Below are 24,303 nucleotides of genomic sequence, written 5' to 3'. Positions count from 1 at the left end.
CTCTTTTGCCACCCAAACCCTAATCTAAAAAATAAAACCCATCAAATATACACCCTTAAAAAAAACCTAACACTAACTCCTTGAAGATCGACTTACCGGGAGATGTCTTCATCCAAGCCGGGCGAAGTGGTCCTCCAGACGGGCAGAAGTCTTCATCCAAGCCGGGCAGAAGTGGTCCTCCAGACGGGCAGAAGTCTTCATCCAGACGGCATCTTCCATCTTCAAGACATCCGACGCGGAGCATCCTCTTCTGGCGATGACTAAAACAGAATGAAGGTACCTTTAAGTGACGTCATCCAAGATGGCGTCCCTTAGAATCCGATTGGCTGATAGAATTAGCCAATCGGAATTAAGGTAGAAAAAATCCTATTGGCTGACGCAATCAGCCAATAGGATTGAAGTTCAATCCTATTGGCAATCAGCCAATAGGATTTTTTCTACTTTAATTCCGATTGGCTGATAGAATTCTATCAGCCAATCTGAATCTGAGGGACGCCATCTTGGATGACGTCACTTAAAGGTACCTTCATTCTGTTTTAGTTGTCGCCAGAAGAGGATGCTCTGCGTCGGATGTCTTGAAGATGGACCCGCTCCGCGCCAGATGGATGAAGATAGAAGATGCCGTCTGGATGAAGACTTCTGCCCATCTGGAGGACCACTTCTGCCCGGCTTGGATGAAGACTTCTGTCCGTCTGGAGGACCACTTTGCCCGGCTTGGATGAAGACGTCTCCCGGTAAGTCGATCTTCAGGGGGTTAGTGTTAGGTTTTTTTAAGGGTGTATTGGGTGGGTTTTATTTTTTAGATTAGGGTTTGGGCTGCAAAAGAGCTAACTGCCCTTTTAAGGGCAATGCCCATCCAAATGCCCTTTTCAGGGCAATGGGGAGCTTAGGTTTTTTTTAGATAGTATTTTATTTGGGGGGTTGGTTGTGTGGGTGGTGGGTTTTACTGTTCGGGCGGTTGTTTGTATTTTTTTTTTACAGGTAAAAGAGCTGATTACCTTGGGGCAAAGCCCCGCAAAAGGCCCTTTTAAGGGCTATTGGTAGTTTAGTTTAGGCTAGGGTTTTTTATTTTATTTTGGGGGGGCTTTTTTATTTTAATAGGGCTACTAGATTAGGTGTAATTAGTTTAAATTTCTGTAATTTGTTTATTATTTTCAGTAATTTAGTGGTTTTTTTGTACTTTAGCTAATTTAATTTAATTTAGGTAATTGTATTTAATTTAGTTAATTTATTTAATTATAGTCTAGTGTTAGGTGTTAGTGTAACTTAGGTTAGGTTTTATTTTACAGGTAAATTTGTATTTATTTTAGCTAGGTAGTTATTAAATAGTTAATAACTATTTAATAACTATTCTACCTAGTTAAAATAAACACAAACTTGCCTGTAAAATAAAAATAAATCCTAAGATAACTACAATGTAACTATTAGTTATATTGTAGCTAGCTTAGGGTTAATTTTACAGGTAAGTATTTAGTTTTAAATAGGAATAATTTAGGTAATGATAGGAATATTTATTTAGATTTATTTAAATTATATTTAAGTTAGTGGGTGTTAGGTTTAGGGTTAGAATTAGGTTTAGGGGTTAATAACTTTAATATAGTGGCGGCGACGTTGGGGGCGGCAGATTAGGGGTTAATAAATATAATGTAGGTGGCGGCGATGTTGGGGGCAGCAGATTAGCGGTTCATAAGTATAATGTAAGTGGAGGCGGTGTCCGGAGCGGCAGATTAGGGGTTAATAAATATAATATAGGTGTTGGCAATGTTGGGGATGGCAGATTAGGGGTTAATAAGTGTACGATTAGGGGTGTTTAGACTCAGGGTTCATGTTAGGGTGTTAGGTGTAGACATAAATTTTATTTTCCCATAAGAATCAATGGGGCTGTGTTAAGGAGTTTTACACTACTTTTTTGCAGGTGTTAGACTTTTTTTCATCTGGCTATCCCTGTTGATTCCTATGGGGAAATCGTGCACGAGCACGTTACACCAGCTCACCACTGACTTAAGCAGCGCTGGTATTGGAGTGCGGTAATGAGCAAAATTTTGCTCAACGCTCACTTCTTGTCTTTTAACGACGGGTTTGTAAAAAATTGTAATACCAGCGCTGCATATAAGTGAGTGGTGAGGGAAAACTGCTCATTAGCACCGCACAGCCTCTAACGCAAAACTCGTAATCTAAGTATATATATTTTAAAATCAGGTTATGTAAAAAAGCAAATAAAACCAAATATTTTCTGTATTACAATAAATCAGTATTATATTTTTAACATCTAATGAACTTCTATTATAGTATTTTTTTAGTTTTACAAAAGGAATATGTAAATAGCATTTTAACATAGGAAAAAAGTTTAAAAAAAATGTTATCAGGTTGATTTACTGGTAAAAAAATTAAATTAAATTCGTAATACTCCAAGGTCACTTATTCTCAGAAATACTGAGTGGGAGGGACCCTACGCTGCAGATTGTTCCCCAGCATTAATAGTTCTATTGGGTAATATGTGATATAATGTGATTGTTCCCAGCAGTATTAGTTCTATTGGGTACTATGTGATATAATGCCCAACTGTTCCCTAGCAGTGATAGTTCTATTGGGTACTATGTGATATAATGTGATTGTTCCCAGCAGTGATAGTTCTATTGGGTACTATGTGATATAATGTGATTGTTTCCAGCAGTGATAGTTCTATTGGGTACTATGTGATATAATGTGATTGCTCCCAGCAGTGATAGTTCTATTGGGTACTATGTGATTTAATGTGAGTATTCCCAGCAGTGATAGTTCTATTGGGTACTATGTGATATAATGTGATTGCTCCCAGCAGTGATAGTTCTATTGGGTACTATGTGATATAATGTGATTGTTCCCCAGCAGCGATAGTTCTATTGGGTAGTATGTGATATAATGTGATTATTCCCAGCAGTGATAGTTCTATTGGGTACTATGTGATATAATGTGATTGTTCCCATCAGTGATAGTTCTATTGGGTACTATGTGATATAATGTGATTGTTCCCAGCAGTGATAGTTCTATTGGGTACTATGTGATATAATGTGATTGTTCCCAGCAGTGATAGTTCTATTGGGTACTATGTGATATAATGTGATTGTTCCCAGCAGTGATAGTTCTATTGGGTACTATGTGATATAATGTGATTGTTCCCAGCAGTGATAGTTCTATTGGGTACTATGTGATATAATGTGATTGTTCCCAGCAGTGATAGTTCTATTGGGTACTATGTGATATAATGTGATTGTTCCCAGCAGTATTAGTTCTATTGGGTACTATGTGATATAATGTGATTGTTCCCCAGCAGTGATAGTTCTATTGGGTACTATGTGATATAATGTGATTGTTCCCAGCAGTGATAGTTCTATTGGGTACTATGTGATATAATGTGATTGTTCCCAGCAGTGATAGTTCTATTGAGTACTATGTGATATAATGTGATTGTTCCCAGCAGTGATAGTTCTATTGAGTACTATGTGATATAATGTGATTGTTCCCAGCAGTGATAGTTCTATTGGGTACTATGTGATATAATGTGATTGTTCCCCAGCAGTAATAGTTCTATTGGGTACTATGTGATTTAATGTGATTATTCCCAGCAGTGATAGTTCTATTGGGTAGTATGTGATATAATGTGATTGTTCCCCAGCAGTGATAGTTCTATTGGGTACTATGTGATATAATGTGATTGTTCCCAGCAGTGATAGTTCTATTGGGTACTATGTGATATAATGTGATTGTTCCCAGCAGTGATAGTTCTATTGAGTACTATGTGATATAATGTGATTGTTCCCAGCAGTGATAGTTCTATTGGGTACTATGTGATTTAATGTGAGTATTCCCAGCAGTGATAGTTCTATTGAGTACAATGTGATATAATGTGATTGTTCCCAGCAGTGATAGTTCTATTGGGTACTATGTGATTTAATGTGAGTATTCCCAGCAGTGATAGTTCTATTGAGTACTATGTGATATAATGTGATTGTTCCCAGCAGTGATAGTTCTATTGGGTACTATGTGATTTAATGTGAGTATTCCCAGCAGTGATAGTTCTATTGAGTACAATGTGATATAATGTGATTGTTCCCAGCAGTGATAGTTCTATTGAGTACTATGTGATATAATGTGATTGTTCCCCAGCAGTGATAGTTCTATTGGGTACTATGTGATTTAATATGATTGTTCCCCAGCAGCGATAGTTCTATTGGGTAGTATGTGATATAATGTGATTGTTCCCCAGCAGTGATAGTTCTATTCGGTACTATGTGATTTAATGTGATTGTTCCCAGCAGTGATAGTTCTATTGAGTACAATGTGATATAATGGAATTGTTTCCCAGTAGTTGTAGTAGTAGTCAAAGTGTATTGGAGCCCTTTGCAGTCAAGTAGCTGTAAACATGAAAAATTGGGTGTTTTTTTCCACTTTTTATGCTTAATTGAAGCCTATGGAAGAGTACATTAACGTGGTCACAATATTCTAACTTTGCATTTTTGCATGCGTTGTGTTAGCGCACGAGCGAAACCTTTTTACTTTCAACTTGTAATATGCGTGGTACCCATTGCGTGCAAAAATCCAAAATCTAGCCCTAAATAAGGGCAGCTGGCACTTCTGTGGTCTGGAAATATTGAAGTAATAAAACCTTCTAATGTCTCTTGTACCCTTGATATTTAAATTTCTTTTTACATTTTAGACCCCATCCCCAAAATGTGTGGTATACAATCACTTCAGCTTCCCAGACTCTCTAGTTCTTTGTAATATAACACATTTGTTTTTCTATGTAGCTGTTTTCAATGTAGCTGTTTTGTATACACATATTTGGTATTCTAGTTAATACTATTACTTACAAACAGACAATATTTTTAGAGCAGTATTTGTACATAACCAAGGATTATAACCACATGTATTGTATGTAACCAGATTCTACTAAGCATATATATATCTCAATTACAAATAAATATATTTACAGTATATACTGTGTGTATATATATATATATATATATATATATATATATATATGTATATGGGTTTATGTGAGTAAGAAAAGAATGTTATTACTTGTACCAATTAGTAAGATATCTGGATATTAAGACTTTCTTTGAAAAGCTCTTCTAAATTAAATAATTCTTCAAAATAAAGCTCTCCAATGATTATTTCAAAATAACATTTTGTTCTTCCAGCAGATATTGTTTCTCTGCTAATTTTGTACAGTGTGTAGCTCGTTCCCACAGTAATAACATAATAGAGATCTATTTTCCAATTCTCAGCTACAGCAATCAGCATTGTGTATTCAAGGCTTAGGAAGCTTACATGTCTCTTTTGTGGAAGACGAATGTAAATGTTATTTTGCTGTAGGTGCACAGTATCATCTGTAGGCTAAAATACTTGCATATAGGGCTAATTTGACCCTTTGTCACAGAGTACAGGATAGCACTAGTAGGAGGATTGGGCGGCGGATCCAAAAGCCTGCGCTAAAGGACCTTCTCTATTAGCGCAGGCTTTAGGATCTGCCACACTAATTATCCTATTAGCGTGACCCTGGACTCTGTGAAGAAGGTCAGATTAGCACGGCCCCTAGTGCGCTATAGGTAAGTATTAAACCTAATTTCAATGATAATGACAATATACTAATGAATTTCGTAAATTCGTTAGTGCACCCTTTAATCTGTGATGTAATCACTAAATAACCAGATTATCATTTTGATCCTTGTTAATCGTCTGCATTTTGTTTTGTTTTTATTAGAAAATTATGAGACTGACCACTCAGAAAACCTTTTTTTATTATTTTTGGGAGGTTATGGTTTCAAGCTTCAGGGCTATAAAGGGGAGAAGGATTTTGAGATTGTGATCACTGGAAAATACCCTGACAATACCAACGTTCTTAAATTGCTATCTGACAAAATACATGTGCAAGACTGTGATTAACTCCTTGGGGTCTATTTATGAAGCAGCGGATGCGCTTCAGTTCCGACTGAAGCAGAAGTTAAGAAGCAGTGGTCCTAAGACCGCTGCTCCTTAACTCGTCTGCCACCCTGAGGTGGTGGACAGCAATCAGCCCGATCGAATACGATCAGGTTGATTGACACCCCCTGCTAACTACCGAATTTCCGCGAATCTACAGGGGGGCGGTATTGCACCAGAACTGCTGGTTCAATGATAAATGCCAACAGCGTATGCTGTCGGCATTTATCGATGTGAGGCGGACATGATTCACTATAGCAGATCATGTCTGTCCCCACCTTTAAAGGGACACTAAAATCAAAGTTAAACGTTCAAGATTCAGACAGGGCATGCAGTTTTAAGAAATTTTCCAATTTGCACAGTCTTTTTATATGCACAATTTCTGAGGCACCAGCTCCTGAAGCTGCACAAGTTCCCAGTGTATATTTATACTAGTCTGTGATTGGCTGATGGCTGTCACATGATATAGGGGGCCTGCAAATGGGGAAATTTTATTTTTTTCAGAAACAAATGTACTGCTTATTTGAAATTCAGAGTGTTATTGCATTGTCTTTTTATTATGCATGCTTTCATTATGCAATACTATCATATTTAAAGGGCCACTAAACCCAAAATCTTTCTTTCATGATTCAGAAAGAGAATACAAATTTAAACAACGTTACAATTTACTTCTATTATTTATTTTGCTTCATTTTTTAGATATCCTTATTTGAAGAAAAAGCAATGCACATGGGTGAGCCAATCACATGAGGCTTCTATGTGCAGCAACCAATCAGCAGCTACTGAGCATATCTAGATATGCTTTTCAGCAAAGAATATCAAGAGAATAACACAAATTAGATAATAGAAGTAAATTAGAAAGATGTTTAAAAATGCATTCTCTTTCTAAATCATGAAAGAAAAAATGTGGGTGTCATGTCCCTTTAATGGTCTTTTAAATTGTAAAATAAAATAAAAAATGTGTTGGTAATCAAGCCTTGTGTATATATTAATGGACTTCTATATGTCTCTGATTTACTTTTGCAGGGGAAGAGTCCCTCACCATGTTTGTGGATAAGGAGAAATTGAAACGAGAGTCTGCAGGGCGTGGGAACACATCGGCGCCGACACTGGACACTTTGCATCAACTGGCAGCTTCATATTTCATGGATCGTGAAAGTTCCCTAAGACAACTGCACCATATCCAAATCACAACGGGAGCCATTAAGGTACATAGCTGAGTGCTTAATGAAGCAATACATTTTGTTAGTCTTCCTAGCATAATTGTGATTAAACTCTGTACAAAGCTTGTGACATTGACTTGTGACCTATTCATTGAGCAGAGGGCATTATTAGAAGATGTTATGTTAGAAAGACTTGGAAATCCCAGGGTGCCACATGGTGGGAATTTACAAGACGAGCTTGCACAATTTTGCAATTTAAGACAGTGTGATACCTTTTGCTCTGGATAGGGCTTTGGTTCTGGGAAAATGACATTGCAGTTCGTTATGAGAAGACAGTTCATTATCCAAGCAATCCCTTGATGTTATTTTGAGATCGAATCAGGAAGTTAATGGAATGGAATGCAATATTCTTTAGATTTGACGATAATAAAATGTTCTTTTTTTCCTCCTGCAGCAGTGTACATAACATTTTCAGATGCATGTTTCTATCTTCTAGGTCTTACTATCTAATTTTGTTGCCTGGGGCAGAAAGAGATCAACATGGCTTAGTCACAAGAAGATTTCTAGCTGCCTAGCTCAGATGCAATAATGTTAGATTTAAACCAACCCTTACTAACCTCTAGCAATATATTATATTATATGGGTTTTTTTTGGGATAGGGTTACATTTTTTATTTGTTATTCTGAGTGTGATGGTTTGTACAACCAGTGTGGTAAAAGGGCATTCTAGTCTAGCCCGTGAGATTATTATTTGTAATTGCGTGAATGCTTAATCGTAAATGCATTCAGCCTTCACAAATTAGAGCTGAAAGTGAATCTGTTCACAAAGCACGCACTATTAGACTTGGCTGGTGATTGGTGGATACCTGAGAATACCATTGCTGATTGGCTTACCAGATATGTATAATTAAAGGGACAGTCTACACCAGAATTGTTATTGTTTAAAAAGATAGATAATTCCTTTATCACCTATTCCCCAGTTTTGCATAACCAACACAGTTAGATTAATATATGTTTTACCTCTGTAATTACCTTGTATCTAAGCCTCTGCAGACTGCCCCCTTATCTCAGTGCTTTTGACGGGCATGCAGTTTAGTTAATCAGTGCCGACTCCTAAATAACCACGGGAGTGAGCACAATGTTATCTTTATGACACACATGAACTAGTACTGTCTATGCTGTAATGCTCTGAGCTAAGAGGCAGTTTAAAAATAAGTTTGAGCCTACCTAGGTTTAGCTTTTCAAAAATACCACTAAGGGAACAAAGCAAATTTAATGATAAAAGTCAATTGGAAAGTTGTTTAAAATTGTATGCCCTGTCTGAATTATGAAAGTTTAATTTTGACTAGACTGTCCCTTTAAGATCTTAACTATGTATTTCTTTATTCCCTTGGGGGGGGGGGGGTGTTAAACAAATGTTTATCAGTGCTTAAACAAATAATAACATTGTATTATTGCATTATAATGTCTGTTTAATAAAGTTATTCACTGTGAAATGTAAGGAAAATGAGAGAGGGGACTTTCAAACAGATTACAGTACTACAATTCAAGTGTATTTTTTTGGAAACTGAAGAAATGTGAAAGAACATGACAAAGCATGTTATAAAAGTTTATATATATAGATAGATAGATAGATAGATAGATAGATAGATAGATAGATAGATATATAGATAGATAGATAGATAGATAGATATATATATAGATAGATAGATAGATAGATAGATAGATAGATAGATAGATATAGATAGATAGATAGATAGATAGATAGATATAGATAGATAGACAGATAGATAGATATAGATAGATAGATAGATAGATAGATATAGATAGATAGATAGATAGATAGATATAGATAGATAGACAGATAGATATAGATAGATAGATAGATAGATAGATAGATAGATATTGAGAGGTTTTGGTGGGTTTTTGTGGGGTTTTTTGAGCAGAAGAAATAGGTTTAAACACAGTAAAATAATGTTTGGAACTGGCACATATTGTTCCTGTTGAATAACTAAACCTGAACATGTTAAACACACAGGATTGAGCAGACTAGTCAACCTTTCATACAGTTCTTTGTTTCTGTCTTCAATGAGATCATCTTCTTTCTTGCACATCTCGCTATAAAAACAAGTGACCAAACACGAGTCCTTTTAATTATCTATGGGTTAACAAAACCTTGAAAGTGAAATTTTATTTTGCATGAAAATAGGTTCATCTGTATGCCAAGCACTGAAAAAAAGTAAATGTTACAACATTTTATTGGCATTCTGAGGAAGGGGTTAATGAAGCAGTGTAGTGAAGAGAAAAGCTGCGGCAACTACATTATTAATGGAACATTGGTCCTGTTAATGAACTTACTAGTCATTAAAAATCAGCCAGCTTCCTTCTGTTGTTGAAATGTGCTGGTTATGATTTTTTTCTCTCTTCTCTACTGCTTTTTTTTTTCTTTTTTAACAAGCTTGTCACCTGCCACTGCTCTCTTTGTAAGTTGAAGCGTGGGTTGCATTGCTGTCTTTCAAACACCATTTGGACAGTTGTAGACCCATGACTAGATGTTCCTTCCTATTCCCGTGGGGCTTGGGTAACAGCTCTATCACTATCTCAACAGCAGATGTTGTTGTGCTTTTAGAATGTTGCCACCTGGCCCGTGATCACTCAAACAGGTCCATTTTTTTTTATGGAAAAGTGGATCCAATGGCAAATGCAGTAAAACCAATGTAATAATGCACCATCTCAAATGATAAAAACACAATAAGCAGAGTCTGGATCTGGCATTCCTATACATGTCCTTAAATGGTCTAAAAAGTTTATTTCAAAGGAAGAGAGAAGCAATTCTACAAACCTCCATAACATTATATATATATATATATATATATATATATATATATATATATATATAAATATAATATAGATAGATACTGCAGATAGATTGATAGATTAGTTAGATATATACTGCAGATAGATTGATAGATTAGATAGATATATACTGCAGACAGATTGATAGATTAAATAGATAAATAGATAGATAGATAGATAGATAGATAGACAGATAGATACAATATATATATACAATTGATAGATAGATAGATAGATAGATAGATGATATATGATAGATACAATAGATTCAATAGATACTATAGATAGATGGCTAGATAGATACAATAGATACTATAGATAAATGGCTAGATAGATACAATAGATAGATACAATAGATAGATAGATAGATAGATACAATAGACAGATAGATAGATAGATAGATAGATAGATAGATATGATGAGAGGTTACTGGATAGGGTACACTTTTACTTTTTCCTCTTTTTTGTTTATTTACATTAACATCTGTACCTCCAGGCACCCCTGGATAAAATACACTTTCGTACATATCCAGGATATCTCTAGAAATTAATTACAGAGTATTTAGCTGGTTGGTGCTTTTCTTTATATATATATATATATATATATATATATATATATATATATATATATATATATATATATAAGATATTAGCAACAGGAGAGCACTCTCACTTACAAAAAACACATGCCAGGGTGCAAGCAAAAAAATGAATAATATTAATGAACAGATGGCTGCACTCACTGGTCCTTTTCAAACATATTTATTTCTGTGACGTTTCGGGGACCGTATCCCCTTCCTCAGACTGAGGAAGGGGATACGGTCCCCGAAACGTCACAGAAATAAATATGTTTGAAAAGGACCAGTGAGTGCAGCCATCTGTTCATTAATATATATATATATATATATATATATATATATATATATGTATATCATCTCAAAAAACAGTGGTAACCAGGGTATTCATCAAAAACAAGGGTCAAATTTATTGACGTTTCGGGGAATTGTCTCCCCTTCTTCAGAACAACAATAACACTTACTTGCAGTGCTTAAATATTATACAAACATAAAATGGTACCTCCCCCTTCCTGTGAAAAAAGCGCCAAGCTTACATCATATCCGGTATAAACTTAATATTGTGACCCTAGAAGTATACAAGTGCTTCCGGGTAATGTCTATTGCAATAACACAACCTATAGGGCATTATCGCCCATCTATATCATACACTCAAATGACACTGGAAGCATACAATCAGGACTTCCGGGATACGTGTAAACAATAAACCACAGGGCTTTATTGCCCATCAAAACTATATCTGCAGCTGTACACTCCAAATATATTAGGAACAAACCCCCTTTCTATGTGTCTAATCATTTCATATCTGCTCGTTCATAGAGTATGACCGCGGTTTGTAGCCATGTGCTTCCACAAAGACGTCCACCGGATATTGCTTCACTTCCGGTTTTGAACGTACTGGAAGACAACCACAATGATGCTATATCCAGGTGAGAGCTTTAAACGATAAGGGTGAACAAAATTATTACACCCAATCTTAGATGCTTTAAGCAAACTAACATTCAGTGAAAAAATCTATATATTAAGCAGAATGATGCATTGAACATCTAAACAATGCTTTAAGTGACCCCTATACAAAAATTAAATCTGGTGAGTGAAAAGTGCAAACACGCTGAGTCTTAAAACTAAACAACATATAAAACAAATATACAAGATAAGAAATAACTTGTCAAGAGGATAGACAACTATCATAATGTATAACTCGTAGATACATTAGGAATATAGATAATGTTTAGGGGCTCGTTTCCACAATATCACTCATTACATACTTCAACAATACACCACTATGTATATCTCAGCAGCTTGGGACTAAAACATAATTATATGATATATCCATTATCTCTACTCAGGCACTTGGTTATAACTGGAGTACAATGTGTAATTCAGTGGTGGAGGCAAGCTATTTAATCTGGTCTAGGGGGTATACATAAGAACGTGCAGACTAAAAAATAATCTGCTAGCGCACATGTGTTCACCTCTGACAGTTATCAAAGGCACTCCTCCAGTCAATAGACTGAAGGTTTACCCTAATACTGCCCCCATTCACAACCACACTTTCTCCATACCCACTGTGTGCCACACTCACAATACTCCTTATGTTAAAGAGCCAAAATCGGGCATAGAGTTGAGTCCTTTAAGGTGTATGGTGTCCAGCCTGAACATCCACTCTGCCTCTCTTTTTGGAAGCAGTTTGTTTTGTTCGCCGCATCGTGATGGCCTGGGAATATGGTCAATCAGAATCACTCTGACTGAAGATACGGGATGCTTCACCTTCATCCAATGGTGTGCTCCCGGCTGCTCCGATTCCCCTTTCTTGATGGCCTGCCTTATAGCCATTCGATGGTTTGCCATCCATTTGGGAATAGTCCCCTGGGTCTTTCCTATGTAATGTAGGCCAAATGCACATATCAAAATATATACCACGTGGGTGGTGGTGCACGCAATTGAGTGATTAATGGTGTATTTTTGACTACCATGGGAATGGTTGAATTTCCTGGTGGCAATCAACCCATTGCATGTTGTGCAGTTTGGGCATCTAAAACAACCTTTTTGTGTTCCCCTTGATTCCTCACTAGTGTAGCATCTGATCGGATCAGAAATTAAAAGATCTTTGAGGTTTGTATTGCACCTGTAGCCTACTATAGGACTAGATCCCTTAGCAAACTTCAGTTTGGAATCTGTAAGTAGGATATGCCAGAATTCTTTTATGGACTGTCCCACCCTAGATGTATTTGGAGCAAAGGTGGTTGTGAAGATGATATTCTGATCCAATGTTTGATTTCTTTTTCCTTTTTGTAGAAGCTTGTCCTGAGTGACATCTTTAATCTGCTCTCTCACTGTTTCAAGCGTGGCTTGCTTGTATCCTCTGTTCAAGAATCTGTTGTGCATCTCCTGTACCTGTGACTCCCCCTTCTCTCTGTTAGAATTATTTCTTATTGTCCTAATGTATTGTGATTTAATAATCCCTCTAACCAAGGATTGGCCATGGCAACTGTTTGCCTTAAAAAGAGAATTATGGTCCGTAGGCTTGGAGTGTAATGTTTCCAACCCAGATTGTCTCTTAATAATCAGCAAATCTAGAAATTCAATTTGGCTCTCACTATAGGACATCTTAAATCTAACTGTTGTATTTGTGTTATTAAATTCTTGAAACCACTGTTGTAGACTTTCTGTGCCCCCTCTCCAGATCAGTAAAATGTTGTCAATATACCTCTTGTAAAATATTACCTAGGGTACATCCTTCGACCAATAGCTTGCATCCTCCCGTGAATTATATATTTTACTCCAGTTATAACCAAGTGCCTGAGTAGAGATAATGGATATATCATATAATTATGCTTTAGTCCCAAGCTGCTGAGATATAGATAGTGATGTATTGTTGAAGTATGTAATGAGTGATATTGTGGAAACGAGCCCCTAAACATTATCTGTATTCCTAGTGTATCTACGAGTTATACATTATGATAGTTGTCTATCCTCTTGACAAGTTATTTCTTATCTTGTATATTTGTTTTATATGTTGTTTAGTTTAAGACTCAGCGTGTTTGCACTTTTCACTCACCAGATTTAATTTTTGTATAGGGGTCACTTAAAGCATTGTTTAGATGTTCACTGCATCATTCTGCTTAATATATAGATTTTTTCACTGAATGTTAGTTTTCTTAAAGCATCTGAGATTGGGTGTAATAATTAACAGGTATGTGTGCCCTTATCGTTTAAAGCTCTCAGCCGGATATAGCTTCATTGTGGTTGTCTTCTGGTACGTTCAAGACTTGAAGTGACAATATCCGGTGGACATCTTTGCGGAAGCACATGGCTACACACCACAGTCATACGCTGTGAACGAGTGGATTCGAAATGATTAGACACATAGAAAGGGGGTTTGTTCCTAATATATTTGGAGTGTACAGCTGTAGATATAGTTTTGATTGGCAATAAAGCCCCGTGGTTTATTGTTTACACGTAACCCAGAAGTCCTGATTGTATGCTTCCAGTGTCATTTGAGTGTACGATATAGATGGGCGATAATGCCCTATAGGTTGTATTATTGTAAAAGACATTACCCGGAAGCACTTGTATACTTCCAGGGTCACAATGTTAAGTTTATACCGGATATGATGTAATTTTGGTGCTTTTTTCACAGGAAGAGGGAGGTACCACGTTATGTTTGTACAATATTTAAGCACTGCATGTAAGTGTTATTGATGTTCTGAAGAAGGGGAGACAATTCCACGAAACGTCAATAATTTATTTTTTTAATGAAAACCCTGGCTGTTTTTTTGAGATGATATTATGCTACACAGATATTTATACTGGGACTGTGTATATATATATATAATTACTGGGCTATACGTGTTACTTGTAAGAATGAATTCACCATACTACTTTATGTAGGTATTAATAATGTATTGTATATTTTGCAAAAAAGTACCTATTATGTAGTATATACAGGCACAACTTAAATGCTTATGGCTACACAACAAATAAAAAAACAGTTTAGATTTACTAGTTCGTTCTCTAGGAGCTAAATCAATATTTCTTTAAAAACGTAGGATAAACCTATAATATATATACAGGGAGTTACTGAGATTTTCTAGCTGATTCCTGTTTAAGTTAATTTTAAAACACACTTCAATACATTACACTTAGGAATAATTTTCCTTCTCCTCATGCAGTATGTATTTTCTTACCATGTTTTTTTTTTTTTATCCTAAGTGTCCCTGTAAGAGTCGACTTCCTTGACAATGTTTATTCGTTATATTTGCACTCCCCCCTTAAACCTATTGATTTTCTAAACACTGTTATGAAGCTTGTTAGCCAGCATGCTACATTATTGGAATTCTTATTTAAAGGGACATGCAACCCACAAATCTCATATCATGATTAAGAGAGCATCTCAATTTTAAACACATTTCCAATTTACTTATATTATCAGTTTTGCTTGATTGCAGCAATGCATTACTGGGAGCTAGCTGAACACATCAGGAGAGCCAATGACAAGGGTCATATATATGCAGCCTCCAATCAGAAACTAGCTCCAAGTAGTGCATTGCTGTTCCTGAGCCTACCTAAGTATGATTTTCAACAAAGGGTACCAAGACAACAAAGCAAATTAGATAATAAAAGTAAACTGGAAAATTTGTAAAGTTTGAAAGTTTAATTATGACTTTACTTAATAACAACTCCCCAGCTCTACTGACTGACAAGTAGAAGCATTCACAAGCTTAAAGGGATACTGAACCCAAAATTTTTCTTCCATGATTCAGATAGAGCATGCAATTTTAAGCAACTTTCTAATTTACTTCTATTATAAATTTTTCTTCGTTCTCTTGCTATCTTTATTTGAAAAAGAAGGCATTTAATCAAAGGAGCCAGCAATTTTTTGTTTCAGACCATGGACAGCACTTGTATATTGGTGCTGTCCAATCAGCAAGAACAACCCAGTTTGTTCACCAAAAATGGGCCTGCATCTAAGCTTACATTCTTGCTTTTCAAATATACATACCAAGAGAATGAAGAAAATTTGATAATAGGAGTAAATTAGAAAGTTGCTTAAAATTGCATGCTCTACCTGAATCACAAAAGAAAAAAAATTGGGTTCAGTGTCCCTTTAAAGGGATGGAAAAGTCAAAATTAAACTTGCATGATTCAGATAGAGCATATCATTTTTAAAATCACTTTTTTTAATGGTATCCATAGTTGAAAAAGACTATGTACATATCCTACACTAGTGGGAGGGAGCTGGTGATTGGTGTCTGCATACATTTGTCTCTAGTGATTGGCTGACAAGATGTGTTCATAAAGCTTCTTCCAGTAGTGCACAGCTGCTCCTTCAGCAGAGTTTATCAAAGGAATTAAATCAATTTGATAATTAAAGTAAGCTGGAAAGTTGTTTAAAAATGTATTCTCCATCTGAATCCGAAAAGAGAAAAATTGATTTTCATGTCCCTTTAAAGAGTTATGAAACCCAATATTTTTCTTTCATGATTCAGATAGAGCATACAATTTCAATAAATTTCTAATGTATTTCTATTTTAAAAATGTATTCGTTCTCTTGGTATCTTTTGATGAAAAGCAGTGGCTTATGCTTAGGAGCCGGACCATTTCTGGAGCACTATATGGCAGCAGTTTTGCAAGAATGTTATCTATTTGCAAGAGTAGTGGATACCTAGTCTACCTAGGTATCTCTTCAACAAAGAATAATGTGGGAATGCAGCGAATTTGATAATATAAGTAAATTGGTTACTTTTTTAAAAGGCATGATCCGTCTGTATCACAAAAGAATATTTTTGGGTTTCATATCCCTTTAAAAAATATTTTTAATCAGGACACAAACTTTATTTAACAAATAACGTAAAATGAATCTTTCTCATATTTATTGTAACTGGGGAGAGGATTATCATCTGCTTAAAGGGATACTAAGCCCAATTTTTTTCTTTTATGATTCGGATAGAACATTCATTTTTAAGCAACTTTCTCATTTACTCCTAGTATCAATTTTTCTTCATTCTCTTGATATCTTTGTTTGAAAAGGAGCAATGAAATCTTAGGAGTCGGGCCATTTTTAGCTCAGCACCCTGGATAGCGCTTGCTGATTGGTGGCTACATTTAGACAGCGCTATCCAGGGTGCTAAACCTAAAATGGACCGGCTCCTAAACTTTACATTTCTGCTTTTCCAAGCAGAAGATACCAAGAGAACAAAGGAAATTGTTAATAGGAGTAAATTAGAAAGGTGCTTAAAATTGCATGTTCTAACTGAATCATGAAAGAAAAAAAATGGGCTTAATATCCCTTTAAGCAGATGATAATCCTCTCCCCAGTTACAATAAATATGAGAAAAAGATGCATTTTACGTTCTTGTGAACTGCTGGTGCAATGCTACCCCCCTGCAGATTCACGGCCAATTGGCTGCTAGCAGGGGGTGTCAATCAACCCGATCATATTTGATCTGGTTGATTTCTGTCTGCGGCCTCAGAGCAGGCGGACAAGTTTGGGAGCAGCAGTTTTTAGATACAGAGCTTGATAAATCAGCCCCTATGAATCAATCACCCTTTCTGTAAAGAAGCATTCTCATATTACTCCTATATGGCAACAGTGTCTGCAACCAGGGCAAGGGGGGAACCCACTATTCACCATTTTTACCAAAGAGTATTTCATTGTTATACACTAAATTAGAAACAAAAAAGTTACACTACATGGAAAATATTTTAATTATTTTTAGTTTATCACCCTGTTATATGACTTATTAATTCTGCAATATTTACATCCGCATTTAATGCAGTAGAATTACATAATTAACAAGTGACTAGTAAAAAGACAATGCAACAGAACCTTCTCTGAATTTCAAATAAGCAATAGATTTTCTTTCAAATTTATTTTTGCTTCCATCTTCCGGCCCCCTGTCCTGTATCATGTGACAGACATCAGCCAATCACAGGCCAGTATATGTATACACTGTGAGCTTGTGCACATGCTCAGTATGATCTTGTTCACCAGAAAGTGTGAATATAAAAAGACTGTGCAAAATGTGATAATGAAAGTAAATTGGAAAGTGTCTTAAAACTACACTGATTATCTATCTGAATAATAAAAGTTCATTTTGGGGCATATTTATCAAGCTCCGAAACAGAAGTTATGAAGCAGCAGTCTAAAGGTTGCTCCATAACCTGCTCAACTGCTCTGAGGAGGCAACAGAAATCAACCCGATCAAATACGATCGGGTTTATTGACACCCCCTGCTAGTGGCCGATTGGCCGCGAATCTGCAGGGGGCGGCATTGCACCAGCAGTTCACAAGAACTGCTGGTGCAATGATGAATGCCGACAGCGTATGCTGTCGGAATTTATGGATGTGTAGTGATGTGCAGCGGGCATGATACGCTACTTCGTATCATGTCCGCTCGCACATTGATACATATGCCCCTTTGACTTGAGTGTCCTTTTAAGTCATATCTAACTAGCACAAAGATCTGTCTAAAATATGAGAATTATATGCAAACTTTCAAACTACAACCCTAGAGCTATTATTTTTCTCAATAATAAAAATGACAAATGATCTATTTATTTTTTTGGCCAGCATTTTATATAAAAGACTCAGTAATTTCCATCTAATTCACTAGGATTTAAGCTTCTATTTGGGAGACGCCAAGGACTGGCGATTTTTACAGGGACAAAAATGTTTTCTGGATTCAGCCCCTACGTATAAATTAATTTTCTATGCATGTTTCAGTGATGAGCAGAGGCTATTTTGGGATGTAATAATTATCTATTGTTTTTCTTACCCTAATCACGGATCACCCACTTATTATTGTGACACTGCGAGGGAACAGTGATATAATTTCTAACAGATGTGGTTCGATTAACAGACCAGTAATTATAAAAAATAAAAGCTTACAAGTTGTTGAAAACTGGGATTCTAGCAACAAAGGAATGATATGCTATAAAGAGATTTGATCCACCATTTGAAAAGATAAGCTTATAAAAGCACATGGCAAATATCCTGCTGATAATACATTTTTTTTTTGTCATGGGTCAGTTAACTGAAAGTGTGTAAAAAGCTGTTATTATTTGTGCTTGATGCCGGAGTGAGAACATAGGTACAATGTTACAGTGAAAGCAAGCTGTTTGCATTATTGGTGCTAGATGAAAATCAATATGACTGAATGTTCAACAGCAGCTCCTCATAAAGCTGGGATTTAAAGGAACATTGTTCCATGCTCTGTCATGAATATAAGGAAAATACATTTGTGCGCAATTCATGCTGCAGTATAAAATACTTACTGGACCACAAGTAGGGATGGGCGAATGTGTAAATTTTCGAATTTCGAATGTAGAACGAATGTTATTACCGAAATTCGAATTCTAAATCCGAATGTCGATAAGAACGAATATTCTTAAAAATTCGAAAATCGAATGTTATTTACAGTTTTCGAATGTCACTTTCGAATTCGAATGTTTATAATTATATCGAATATCCACATTCGAAATTTCGAATTTAACATTCTATTTAACAAATACTATTCAGATGTTCAATAGTTCATGTGGTAGGGCGGGAATCTAGTAAATTGATACATAATAGATACAAATATATCATTTTGAATGTTTCCATATAGAATATTGCATAATTCGAACATTACATTTAAAGAAAGCATTAGAAATACTATTACAAATATATAAATTCGAATTTTTCGAATTCGAATATAAATTCGAATTTTTCGAATTCGAATATTGCATAATTCGAATATTACATTTAAAGAAAAAGCATTAGAAATACTATTACAATCTAAATTTGAATTTTTCGAATTCGAATACACGTATTGCATAATTCGAATATTACATTTAAAGAAAAAGCATTAGAAATACTATTACAATCTAAATTCATATTTTTCGAATTCGAATATTGCATAATTCGAATATTACATTTAAAGAAAAAGCATTAGAAATACTATTACAATCTAACTTCAATTTTTTTGAATTCGAATACACGTATTGCATAATTCGAATATTACATTTAAAGAAAAAGCATTAGAAATACTATTACAATCTAAATTCGAATTTTTTGAATTCGAATATTGCATAATTCAAATATTACATTTAAAGAAAAAGCATTAGAAATACTATTACAATCTAAATTCGAATTTTTCGAAAAGAATATTTTCGAATGTAATCGTAAAATTCAAAACCGAACATTCGAAAATCGAATGTTAGAATGTTATGCAAACATTCGAAATTCGATTCGAACGAATGTGTTAAAATTCGTGCAGTTTTTCGAATGTTGCGTAACATTCGCCCATCCCTAACCACAAGCTTAAAGGGACATGGAACTCAGTATTTTTTTCTTTCATGATTCAGATAGAGCATAGAATTTTAAACAACTTTCCAATTTACTTCTATTATGTAATTTGCTTTGTTTTCTTGGTAACCTTTGTTGAAAAGCAGACATAGGTAGGCTCAGGAGCTGGGAGCTAGCTGCTGACCAGTGCCTGCACATATATGCCTCCTGTCATCTATCTATCTATTGGGTTCTTGTAAAGCGTGGCTATTCACCCATAAGGGTCTCAAGGCGCTGAGGGTTGCAGTTCAGTCGAAGAGTCAGGTCTTGAGGTCCTTTCTGAACTTTGTTAGGGTGGTAGCTTGTCTGAGGTGCAGCAGGAGGGTGTTCGAAGTCTTGGCTGCCAGGTGAGAGAAGGATCTGCCTCCCGCTGTGGTTTTCCTGATGCGGGGGATGACAGCGAGGGCTTGGTCGGCCGATCTAAGTTGTCTGGTAGGGGTGTAGAAGGTAACGCGGTGGTTCAAGTATTCAGGACCGATGTTGTGGAGGGCCTTGAATGCGTGGGTGAGAAGCTTGAAGGTTATTCTTTTGTTGATGGGGAGCCAGTGCAGGTCCCGCAGGTGTTTGGTGATGTGGCATTGACGAGGGATGTCAAGGATTAGTCTTGGCGAGGAGTTCTGGATGCGCTGTAGTCTCTTTTGGAGCTTGATGGTGGTGCTGGCGTAGAGTGCGTTACCATAGTCCAGTCAGCTGCTGACGAGGGCGTGAGTGACAGTCTTCCTGGTCTCGGTTGGGATCCATTTGAAGATCTTTCGCAGCAGGTGAAGTGTGTGGAAGCATGCAGAAGAGACAGCGTTAATTTGCCAGTCCATGGAGAGCGATGAGTCCAGGATGACACCTAGATTTCATGCATGGTCGGTGGGGGTTGGAGGGTGTCCGAGGGCTGTGGGCCACCATGAGTTATGCGGATGTGGTGGGACCGAGGAGAAAGACTTCGGTATTGTCTGCTTTCAGCTTTAGGCAGTTGTGGTTCATCCAGGTGGCGACTGCTGTCAGCCCTTCGTGGATGTTTCTCTTGGCGGTGGTGGGGTCACTGGTGAGTGAGATGATTAGCTGGGTGTCGTCGGCGTAGGAGATGATGTTGAGGTCATGTCGTCAGGCGATGGCGGAGAGAGGGGCCATGTAGATGTTGAATAGGGTGGGGCTCAGTTAAGAGCCTTGGGGTACACCACAGCTGATTTCTGTGGGCTTGGAGGTGAAGGGTGGGAGTCTAACTTTCTGGGTTCTGCCGGTGAGGAAGGAGGTGATCCATTCCAGGGTTTTGTCACGTATGCCGGCATCGTGTAGTCGGTTGCGGAGGGTGAGGTGGGAGACAGTGTTGAATGCTGCTGAGAGGTCTAGGAGAATGAGGGCGGCGTCTCTCCTCGGTCGAGTAGGGCGAGGATGTCGTCTGTGGCAGCGAGGAGGGCAGTCTCGGTGCTGTGGTTGCTCCTGAAACCGGATTGGGAGGGGTCCAGGGTGTGGTTGGCTTCGTTGTAGTCAACGAGTTGCGCGTTGATGGACCTCTTGATGACTTTGGCCGCAAAGGGGAGCAAAGAGATTGGGCGGTAGTTCTTCGGATCATTGGCATCAGCCGTGGGTTTTTTCAGTAGGGGTTTTAATTCTGTGTGCTTCCAGTCATCCGGGAAGGTGCCGGTTTCGATGGAGCAGTTGATGGTGTTGCAGAGCTCGGGGGCGATGGTGTCACCCGCTTTGTTGAAAATGTGATGCGGGCATGGGTCAGAGGGTGCTCCGGAGTGGATCGATCTCATGATTACAGATGTGCTCAGCTATCTTCTAGTAGTGCATTGCTGCTCCTTCAATAAAGGATAACAAAATAATGAAGAAAAATTGATAATAGATTTAAATTGGAAAATTGTTTAAAATAGTTTGCTCTATCTGATTCATGAAAGAAAGAAATTGGGTTTCATGTCCCTTTAACAAAGATGTGAGTTCCATACCCCATTGCACTGCACGCTCATTATTAGTCTCAGTACTAGTCATTCTAAAACAAAACAAAAAGGAAATGTATGGCAAATTGCCTGAAATGCACATAAGGGTTAAGGCCATGACGATTGAGTGGGAGAGATGTGTGTGCAACATTGATGCTATCATCTAGGAGGGGTTAGACTTACCTTTCAAAGAGCTGTACAGGGAGTCCAATCTTTCTTTCTGCTTGGATCATTTAAATTTTCCATCCCTTCCCTCCCTGTATTTGTAAGCGGCAATCGTTAGTCTGAACCATCACTGGGGTGGTCTTCAGTAGTGAGGTGTCCAAGGCTTGATGAGGGTTACGTGACCCATTTCTATGAGTCAGAGGACTGTAAGTTTCAACTCCCCAGGTGTTCAATATGCTGTGCGACTATTTGACCCTGGCCCTACTGGTTTGGAGTGGTGGCTCATCACCCCAGTGCAGGTGGTTGGTCCGGGGCTGTGGTGTAGGATGAGAAGAGGTTAAGTGACAGCTAATTTCGGGAAGGAGTGATGTCCTCACATGTGTGTCTGGGGGGGGGGGGTTCCCTGTCGTGTTGCCAAAGCAGAGAAGTCAACTTTGCATAGCTGAGCTCTTCTTGTCTACAGCATCCCTAGCACGGCCCATTTTCCTAGTAGGAGTTACTGCAATTTACACAGTACCTAATTGCCGCTTCAGGTTCAAGTTATTGTGATGTTGCCATTTTGAGTTTCTTGTGTTCCACAATAAACGCGACCTGCGTGTTTTCAACCACTCTGAGTTGTATGTTTTATTTCTAATGTTATAGAAATTAAGAAGTTTATAGTAAATAGTTATATAGTTAAGTTATTGGTTAAGTTCCCACAGAGGAGGATAGGGCATTTAATCCCTTAACCCCTTAACGACACGCGTCGTACAGGGTACGTCTTGCACAAACTGGTCTTTAAAGACCAGCGACGTACCCTGTACGACGTTGGGGTTGAAAGCGGCTGGAAGCGATCCTGATCGTTTCCAGCCACTTTCCGGTTATTGTAGTGATGCCTCGATATCGAGGCATCACTGCAATAACATTTTTCCCCATCCGATGCAGAGAGAGCCACTCTGTGGCCCTCTCTGCACCGGACATCGATGCCGCGATCGTTGGTGGGTGGGAGCAGACGTGGGAGGCGGGTGGGCGGCGATCGATGGCTTACCGGTGGGCGGGATCGTGGGCGGGATTGCTGGGGGGCGCGCACGGACGTGCGCGCGTGCACAGGGGAGGCGGGCGGGCGCGTGCACGGGGAGGGAGCGGGTGGGAACCATTACACTATGGAACAGTGGTTTCTATTTAGAGGGAGAGAGGGGGGATAAATATGTTAATCGAAGGGATCTGGGAGGGGGTGGGGGTTTAGTCTTGGGGGGGGGGAAGCTACTCTACAGAAAAGTGGGGAAAAAATAAAAAATATACATTTTTTTTGTAAACTGGGTACTGGCAGACAGCTGCCAGTACCCAAGATGGCTCCCAATAATGTAGAGGGGGAGGGTTAGAGAGCTGTTTGGGGGGGGATCAGGGAGGTTTGGGGCTAAGAGGGATCCTACACAGCAGCATATGTAAATATGCTCAAAAAAAAAAAAAAGATACCTTTTACTTTAGTACTGGCAGACTTTCTGCCAGTACTTAAAGGGACACTGAACCAAAAATGTTTCTTTTGTGATTCAGATAGAGCATGCAATTTTAAGCAACTTTCTAATTTACTCCTATTATCAATTTTTCTTCATTCTCTTGCTATCTTTATATAAAAAAGAAGGCATCTAAGCTTTTTTCTTGGTTCAGAACTCTGGGCAGCAGTTTTTGATTGGTGGATGGATTTATCCACCAATCAGCAAGGACAACCTAGGTTGTTCACCAAAAATGGGCCGGCATCTAAACTTACATTCTTGCATTTCAAATAAAGATTCCAAGATAATGAAGAAAATTTGATAATAGGAGTAAATTAGAAAGTTGCTTAAAATGTCATGCTCTATCTGAATCACTAAAGAAAAAATTTGGTTACAGTGTCCCTTTAAGATGGCGGGGACAATTGTGGGGTGGGGGAGGGAAGAGAGCTGTTTGGGAGGGATCAGTGGGTCTGATGTGTCAGGTGGGAGGCTGATCTCTACACTAAAGCTAAAATTAACCCTGCAAGCTCCCTACAAGATCCCTAATTAACCCCTTCACTGCTAGCCATAATACACGTGTGATGTGCAGCGGCATTTAGCAGCCTTCTAATTACCAAAAAGCATTGCCAAAGCCATATATGTCTGCTATTTCTGAACAAAGGGGATACCAGAGAAGCATTTACAACCATTTGTGCCATAATTGCACAAGCTGTTTGTAAATAATTTCAGTGAGAAACCTAAAATTGCGAAAAAAATTACGTTTTTTTTTAATTTGATCGCATTTGGCGGTGAAATGGTGGCATTAAATTTACCAAAATGGGCCTAGATCAATACTTTGGGTTGTCTAC

At 37.7% G+C, this 24,303-nt stretch overlaps 1 protein-coding gene across 1 annotated transcript in view; it reads left to right on the top strand.

Annotated features, from left to right (window-relative positions):
- Positions 1-24,303, top strand: part of BRINP2 (BMP/retinoic acid inducible neural specific 2) — a 379,930-nt gene that overhangs the window by 118,001 nt on the left and 237,626 nt on the right. The window contains exon 4 of the mRNA XM_053693301.1: positions 6,991-7,172. Coding sequence (XP_053549276.1) covers positions 6,991-7,172 — 182 coding nt within the window. The remainder of the gene's footprint in view (positions 1-6,990; positions 7,173-24,303) is intronic.

The sequence above is a fragment of the Bombina bombina genome, chromosome 10, assembly GCF_027579735.1.
Source record: "Bombina bombina isolate aBomBom1 chromosome 10, aBomBom1.pri, whole genome shotgun sequence".
In the NCBI taxonomy this organism is placed as follows: Eukaryota; Metazoa; Chordata; class Amphibia; order Anura; family Bombinatoridae; genus Bombina; species Bombina bombina.
The sequence above is the reverse complement of the archived record's forward strand: the minus strand, read 5'-3'. Positions and strand labels throughout refer to the sequence as shown.